The 9,148-nt window shown below is 34.7% G+C and overlaps 1 protein-coding gene across 1 annotated transcript; it reads left to right on the top strand.

Moving 5' to 3' along the window:
• The first annotated feature begins 5,018 nt into the window (after positions 1–5,018).
• Positions 5,019–8,896, top strand: LOC149545277 (disease resistance protein Roq1-like). The gene is made up of 4 exons (XM_089790615.1): positions 5,019–5,733; positions 5,934–7,032; positions 7,133–7,399; positions 7,525–8,896. The coding sequence occupies exons 1-4, from the start codon at positions 5,192–5,194 to the stop codon at positions 8,731–8,733; spliced, it is 3,117 nt and encodes a 1,038-aa protein (XP_089646741.1). The 5' UTR covers positions 5,019–5,191; the 3' UTR covers positions 8,734–8,896.
• Positions 8,897–9,148: the final 252 nt, after the last annotated feature.

The following is a 9,148-nucleotide window of genomic DNA, read 5'->3' on the forward strand; positions in this document are numbered from 1 at the left end:
TTAAATGCCAACAAACCGTTTACAAAAAGAAAAGAAATTGAGGGAAGAACAGGATCTCGCTGCAGAATTAGTGATGAATGTTTATATTTATGCGCAAAGCTATTGTGAATTATATAGATCAGAAGGCAGACGGGTTCAGAACCCTCGTGTTAAGGAAGACCAAGAAAACTGCCAACTGTCATTGAATTCTGTTTCAAGTTTACTTTTTATGCATATATGTGTATTTTGATCAACGGTTGGCAATTTAATAGTCTTAACATTATTTTTTATCTTTTATTTATCTTTCTTTATGATTTTTCAATAAATGGGGTTCCCTATTTTCTCGTTGAGAGAAACACCGGCAGGGTTCCTACGCTCGAAGACCTAGTCTTCAGAACGCTTTTTAATACAAAAATGACAACGAACCAGCCCTAGAAAAATCCATGAAACAAAACGCGCAGAGGACGAAACACTCGCCATAAGCTGCTCCGTAAAATCCGTTCAAAGATGAGTTAAAATAATAATAAACATCTAGTCGTTCTGACATAATGCTGAGTAGGCTGGCATAATTTATTTCATACTTTTAATTTTAGATTTTAAGAAAATGGTTGAGTCACAATTTTTTTGTTTAAAGTAATTTAATAGATATATTTTATAAAATAATAAATATTAATTAGAAATATATATATAATTTATATGAATAATATATAATTAGTAATGTATATAAGTAGAAGAATTCGTGACAGTGTCCAAACAGTACAAAATGTGTAGAGGACGTTCAAAGATGAGTTAAAATAATAATAAACATCTAGTGTTCTGACATAATGCTGAGTAGGCTGGAATAATTTATTTCATACCTTTCACTTTAGATTCTAAGAAAATGGTTGAGTCCCAATCTTTTTTTGTTTTAAAGTAATTTAAAAGATATATTTTATTAAATAATAAATATTAATTAGAAATATATGGTAAATTTATATGAATAATATATAATTAGTAATTTATATAACTAGAAGAATCCGTGAAAGTGTCAGAACAATACAAAACATGTAGAGGACGTTCAAAGATGAGTTAAAATAATAATAAACATGTAGTCATTCTGACATAATGTTGCGTAGGCTAGAATAATTTATTTCATACCTTTCACTTTAGATTTTAAGAAAATGGTTGAGTCTCAATTTTTTTTTTTGTTTTAAAGTAATTTAATAGATATATTTTATAAAATAATAAATATTAATTAGAAATATAAGTAAAATTTATATGAATAATATATAATTAGTAATTTATATAACTTGAAGAATCCGTGAAAGTGTTACAACAATACAAAATGTGTAGAGGATGTTCAAAGACGAGTTAAAATAATTATAAACATCTAGTCATTCTGACATAATGCTAAGTAGGTTGGAATAATTTATTTCATACCTTTCACCTTAGATTTTAAGAAAATGGCTGAGTCTCAATTTTTTTTGTTTTAAAGTAATTTAATAGATATATTTTATAAAATAATAAATATTAATTAGAAATATATGTAAAATTTATATGAATAATATATAATTAGTAATTAGTAATCTATACAAAAGTCTCAAATAAAAGAAGCAAACTAGAAGAGTTTGTTGGCCTCATGGGTTGGACAAACTAGAAGAGTTCCACCAGCACATCAACAACAACAACACGACATTCCATATTCTAATGTTCTCTCGTCCTGATGATGGATCATGTAGTATGATCCGAAACGTTGATGCTAAAAAAACTCACACAATCTAATCCAGAAACATTGCTCACATACCTTGTATTTCATTCACCAAAGAGCTTGAGTTTGGCAACCAATTACCGTTCCTTGATGTTCTACTCATCAAGAAGCGAGATGGCTCCCTTGGTTGTCATGTGTTTAGAAAGGCCACCCATATTGACCTGTAAATTCACTCATCCTCCCACCACCATCCTAGCCATAAAATAGGCATTCTTAAGACCTTGGCTTTGAGAGCCCATAGGATTTGTGATGATGATCACTTAAACCTCGAGCTTAACCAACTCTGTCAGGTCTTTAGGCTTAATGGCTATTCTTTTAGGCAAATTTCCAGGGCCCTCAAACAAGCCAAGTCCCTCCACCTTGCCCCCTTGAATCCTAATCCTTTGCTTCTCTCCCCTTGTGTTTTGCATGCCTCCCTCCCTTTTGTGGAAGGCATCTCCCAAAAAATTGCCAAGATCCTATCTAAAAATAGTTTGCATGTTGCTTTCAAACCCCTCTCCAAGCTTAGGAATCATGTCCCACCTATCAAAGATCCCAGAGATATGTATTCCAACTTAGGGGTCTACAAAGTGGTCTGCTCTTGTGGTGCACCCTATATTGGTGAAATAGGCTGCACCTTCCACACTCATATCAAAGAGCATGCGGCAAACACCAGGCATGATAGGGTTTACAAATCAGCATTAGCCGAACATTCTTTTTCTACCAAACATCACATATGTTTGGAGAATACGCAAATCATTTCCAATGAGGACAACTATTTCAAAAGAAAGCTTAAACAAGCCATCAAAATCAACAACCACCCCATCAAACTCAATCATTATGATGGTTGGATTCTCAACCCCTCTTGGCTTCCTATATTGATCTCTGGGGATAGACACCCTTGTTGTATTGGTTAGTCTCCTTTTCTCCCTTTCCTTCCTAATTGGTTACTCTCCCTCGCCTTCTTTCTTGTCCTCCCTCCGCTCCTCCTACCCTTTTCTTTCTTTTTCTTTTGCTCTTCATTTAGGTTCTTGTTGGCACTCTTGTACTCCTCTGGCTCTTGGGTCCTCTTAGTTAGGTGTGTTGCACCCTCCACCTCGCTCTTTCACCTTTTCTGTTGCACTTTTGTCCTAGGTACTTCTGTTAGTGTTCTTCTTTTTCTTTTGTGTCTATCCCATTTTTGTTTCATTTTTATATTTTTATTGTTCTCCTAATTATATGCATACACACGCACACACACATATGTGTGAATACACACACACACACACACACACACACACACACACATATGTATATATATACACATGTATATATATATTGTTGTTGTTACAATACTCTTATATTTTTGTGTAGAGGTTTATAACGCATATATAGATAGGCTCTTGCATTTTTAATTTTATTGTTATTTTTTCTTTTCCTTTTGGTTTGTGTGCAATTTTGGGCACACACACACACACACACACACACACACATATACATATACAAGTATATCATAGATACTTATATATATGTAATATATATTCACATGTATATATTAAAATTGGATATATTCTTTCAATATACATATTACATGTATATATATAATATATATATATATACAACATATAGAGATATTAAATACATATAATAAATATATGTGTTCTATACACACACACACACACACACACACACACACACACACACATATATATGTAAAATATATATATATATATATACTTACTTATATATATGCAATATACATATTACATATATATATGTAATATTTATATACTAATATATATGTAATATTACATACATACATACATATATATATATATATACCTTCTTAATCCATATGCTTGCTTCACTTTGATTTAGATTGGGCTTTTCCTTTTTTCCCTCTCTTTCTCTCTCTTACTATTAAACTTATTGCTTACATTGTGAGATGTCTTCTTGTTTAGTCTTTCACTCCATTTGTCTTTTTCTTTTTTTTTCCAACTTTAGGGTGTGTGCAATCCCTTTTTGCTGGTCTCCTTTATTTGGTGAATCTATGCTAAATCTACAACTTACATTACTTTACATCTCTTGCTCTCTCATCCTGATGATGGATCAAGTAGTGTGATTCGAAACATTGATGGCAAAAATCTTTAGGCAATCTAATCTAGAAACTATGTACCATAAAAGAAACAATTTTTTAAGTAAATGTATTATTAAAAAATATTAAAATACATATAAATTATTAAAAATAAGTTTTTAAAATTTATTATATTCTATTTCAATAAGTTTCTAAATTAATATAAATATGCAATCATCCAAATACAAAATAGAAATATATCTTTAATAGAAAGAATATATATATATATATATATATTATGAAATCACATTTACGAATATTAAATAAAATACTAAATTGCTTATAACAAATATTGATGGTTTAGTAATAAATTTACTTATCATATTGACAGTTCTCTAAAAATTTAGCCTATCAATTCATAATACAGTCTTACAATTTTTCAGCCCGTCGTATACGGTTCAAAAGTGCAAAAATAGCCAATATGGCCATTAAATTTTAGGCCTGATCGCGAGGGACAACTAGCTTACTGCAGTCAATTTCGTTGAAGGAAATAACTTTGGAGTTGGCAGGAATAGTTGGACTTGGCTGGCATAAAACTGATCGAATCATATGGTCTCTTTTTATGACCTACAACAAACTCAGCTCAGTAGAAGCGAGTTATATATTAAATGATAATACTTTTCCCAAAATTAAAAAATATCTTTTAAATAAGACTTACTAAATAACTGCTACATAGTTGTTGCCAACTAAGTTCTTAGTAGATTCTTTTGTGATTTTCTACCAACATTTTAGATATAAATTTATTTTTGGGAGAATACTATAAATGTCAAAGTCATTATAGTTGTCCAAATCAATTGAAGATATTGAAATGGTGGGTAAGTATGTATATTTTAAATGGGGTGATTAATGTGTCCCCATAGTTTATTGTACAAGAATTTTTATAATAGGATGAAATCATCTCCACTTTTCCAAGTTATCACAACTTAGTCACCTTCTTCGAATACATTTTAGTAATAATTAAATTAATCTTGGAGAGAAGGCTTGTATTCTTAATAGAGTTAAAGTCAAATTCACTTTGACCAGTCAAGATCAATTGGAGATATGACAAAGATTGGTAGGTATATTTCAAATCAATTAGAAAAAGTAGGTAGACATCTTTCCAAATTGATAGCATGTTATTTGGTAGATTTTCTCAAATTGCATTTAAACATTAAATCCTCGTGTCCCGTGTTAGGTATGACCCATTCAATTCCAGTTTTTTAATCTTTGAAATTGTGGAATTGTGGAGAAGCGATTGTACTTGTCCCCTTCCTTGTATGACCCATTCAATTCACGTTATACTTCCTCTTCCACAGACGCTCATATTTCATTAGGGATGCTCAGGTTACTTTTCTAGTTTTCAGAACAGTTTGTTAGCGTTTCAACTGCGAAAAATGGCGTCTTCTTCATCATCAAACCCAGAAAATAAGGAATTTGATGGCTTCTCTGGAATACTACCTGCCGGCAAAAGAAGGAAGGTTTCTGATTCTTCGACACTGTTTGACGTGTTCATTAACAATAGAGGCCCCGATGTCAAACAAACTATGGCCATTCAGCTTTACAACTCTTTGGAGAATTTAAGAATACGGGCTTTTCTTGATTCAGAAGAGAAGGAACTTGGAAGCTCGTTTCCCTCTCTGATTGAAGCTGCAATTAGATCTTCTTCAGTACATATCGCAGTTTTTTCAAAAAATTATGCTGAGTCGCCTTGGTGTCTGGCTGAGCTTGTTCTTATGTTACAAAGCAAGGCCAAGATTATTCCAGTGTATTGCCATGAGGTGAAGCCGTGGGAGCTCCGCTACATCGAAAAGGGAAGATACGCTGAAGCATTTTTTCTTTTTGAAAAGAAGCACAGGTATCCTGACAAAATCGAGGAGTGGAAGGAAGCCCTTCGACAAGTTTCATATACTGCAGGCTATGAATTCAAAGATTCAGAGTAAGCTTTCAATCTACTTGGCAAATCAGCTTCTATATTTCCTTACTTCAAAAGGTTTCACAGATAGCAGGTCATTTAACGAAAAATTGAGATTTAGATTTCTAATTATTACAAATTTGCTCGGCGAATCTACTTAGATCGTTTTTTTCAAGACAAATAGCTTGAGCATAATTCTTATCAGTTTTCCCTTTCTCTCGCAGTTGTAATAACTGCGCAGACATAGTGTCCGCTGTGGTAAAAGAAGTGCAAAGGGCAAAACGTTTACACGTTGCCGAATATCCAATCGGACTTGATAAGCTCGTAAAAGATTTCGAAAGGCAGTGTGAACTGAAGGAAAACAATGTCGTTGGTGTTTTGGGTATGGCTGGAGTTGGGAAGACAACTCTCGCCAAAGAGTTGTTTAACCTGAAGCGTTCAAATTACTCTGGAGCAAGTTTTTTGTGTGATGTGCGGGAAGCGTTTGTGAAAAGCCAATTGCCTTCTCTGCAACGTCAGCTTCTCAAAGATCTCTTCTACAAAGATGTGAGTTTTACAAGCATAGAGGATGGAACATGCTGTATCCAGGAAAGTCTACGAAGCAACCCCCATTTAAGCTTCCTGATCGTTGTAGATGACATCGATGATGTGGCTCAGTTAAATGCTCTACGGATCAAGGACATCTTAAAGAAATCTGAGGACAGTCTGGTTATTGTTACAACCCGTGACAAGGGTGTGCTTATAACCGCGGACATTGCTGTTGATTATAATGTAAAAGGAATGGATATAAATGATGCAAGAGAACTCTTCTGCTGGTACGCCTTCCACCAAGCCCGTGCTCCATCTGGCGGGTATGAGATGCTGGTCGAGGATTTCGTAGGCGTGTGTGGAAGCTTGCCTTTGTCTCTTGAGCTTGTAGGAAGACAACTCCATGGAATGCCTCAGGACTTTTGGAGATCAAAATTGATTGAAGTTAGAAGGATGTTGCCCGAGGGAGTCAAGACAAGATTAAGAATAAGTTTTGATGCGTTAGATGATGAAGAGAAAGAGGTTTTCATGGACATTGCCTGCTTTTTTGAGGGGAAACAGAAGAGCGTAGCCGAAAGAGTATGGGAGGGGTCAGGATGGGACGCTCAGAGTAGATTGCAAACACTCAAAGAAAAGTGCCTTGTAGAAGAAAAGTTGCCAGAAAACTTGAGTTCGATTACAAATGAGGGAGTTGTATTGAGAATGCATGACCATTTGAGGGACTTGGGAAGAGAAATGGCAGATGAGCTCAGTTCTCCTCGTCGCCTGTGGCGTCCTCAAGATCTGGAATCTCTGGTATGCAAGTTATCCTTTTAGATTTTCTCCTTAGTATTGCAAGAGTCCAAATCTTAACTTTTGATTACAAAAAGAGGAATCTGAACTCCAGTGCATGCAGGAAATGATGGGTTTGGAAAATATACTCGCCAAACCCAATACCAGGTGTTTCCTATGCATTTTCGACAAGTACATGGGTTGTCAAGTTACATTCTTTTTAGCCCAATCAGATAGTTGTGTTGAGACGTCGCCTTCCTTAGTGTGGCTACAGCTTGAGGGCAATTCCGCGGAACTACCAAGCATTCCTTCATGGATTCCTCTTCCAAAACTGCAGTGTTTAAAACTAAAATGCGGACAACTCAAAACTTTGTGGGGTGATCGCAAGCAGGTATTATGGTCTCCTTAGTAAATAAGCTAAATATCCGTGAACTGCTTAATTCATTATGTTATGGTTGTTTCTGGGCTACTTTTTAATTTTTTTAGAAATTTACACAAAATTATCTTCAATGTCAGGCTCCCTCCGAGCTGAAAGAGCTGCAAATTTCTCAAACTTGTTTAAAAGAGATCCCAGATCTAGGTACATTAGATACTCTGGAGAATGTACAGTTAGATTCTATAGGATTGCCGATCAGAGGTTTGCCTTTACTAGAATCTCTCAATATGAGTCTCTGTAGTTTATGTCTCAGATCCTCCATATTAAAAGGGGAGCAGCGTTTAACAAGAAGAGGCGAGGACATTGTGTGTGAATCCTTGGTTATCTCGAATTTCATATTTAATGAGGAGGATTGGAACGATGAGGAACTTTCCAGTAGTGTTGAGGGCCCAATGATTGGCCTTGAAAAGCTGGAGATCAGCGACGAAGAATGTATATCCAAGATCTTGATCAGTGAAATGCAGTACCCAAGCCTTGAGTCTGTAAAACTTCATGATATGAAGAAACTTGTGGAAGTGGATTTAAGAATGGTAGAGACATTAAGTTATCTTGTGATTAAAAGTTGTAAAAATTTGGGGACCGTGTCAGGAATATCCAAGCTTACAAATCTTGTAGAACTGGAAATTGCTGATTGTGGGAAGCTCGAATTTGGGTACTTGTGCCTCAGTAGTATGAGGTATCTGGAGACGGTAAAATTTGATAGAAATGTGATTCTGAAATGTTTTCTGTTGAACGAGTGTCAGAATCTAAAAAGAACGAAGTTCTGTTGTAAAAACCTTGTAGAGTTAAGTATCCGTGACTGTCCGGAGCTCGTGGAGATCCCAGCTTTTATGGGTCCAAGTTGCCTTGAAAGGATTTTAATTGATAGATGTGGGAAGTTAGAATCTCTTCATTTGAATGGCTGTCACAGTTTGAAAAGTGTGTCGGGTAGCTTTGAGATTACATGGTTGCGTATTTGTGATTGTCCTCAGCTGGAGGAGTTGCCAGATCTTGCCACGCTTTGTTGCTTGGAAAAATTTGAGATTAGGCAATGTAAGAAGGTACAGAACATTGTGTTGCCAGTTACGCTCATCAGTCTGTCTGTACAAAGTTGTAGATATTTGCAAAGAATAGCAGGAACCTGTGATCATATGGGGCTTAAAGAGCTGATTATTAGCGACTGTCCTGATCTTGAGGAATTGCCAAAGCTTTCTGGACTGCGCTGCTTGGAGAGACTTGTCATCGACTCCTGTGAGAACCTACAAGACATAGCAGGCATTGAAGAGCTGCGTACACGTCAAAACGTATGATTCTCAGTTATTGGAGCAATGAAGTGATTTGAAATGCATTCCAAGTTTGAAGGCAATGATCTCAATTATGCTCTTTTAACAGGAATCGTAATCTATTGACTTGTAGTTATTATTATTATTTGCAAAATAAACTACTTCACTAAAAGTGAAATTTTATAATTTATACTTTTCTATTTAAAAACATTTATTTATTTCTAATTGCATTCATTATAATGAATGAATGTATCCTATAAAGCACTTTTTAAAGGATACTTCCATCAAAAGTTTAAATTTCTAATAGGAACTTCAACTTTTCATTTTACATTAAAAAATCTTATTTTTATTGGGTTCACTCTATCAATTGATAGAAATGATTTTCTATTTAAAAACTATTTTTGAAAGCTACAAGACAAAACCAAGGATTTTAATTTCTCAG

Source organism: Cupressus sempervirens, chromosome 7 (genome assembly GCF_028749045.1).
Source record: "Cupressus sempervirens isolate cs-2001-9-10 chromosome 7, ASM2874904v1, whole genome shotgun sequence".
Taxonomy (NCBI): domain Eukaryota; kingdom Viridiplantae; phylum Streptophyta; class Pinopsida; order Cupressales; family Cupressaceae; genus Cupressus; species Cupressus sempervirens.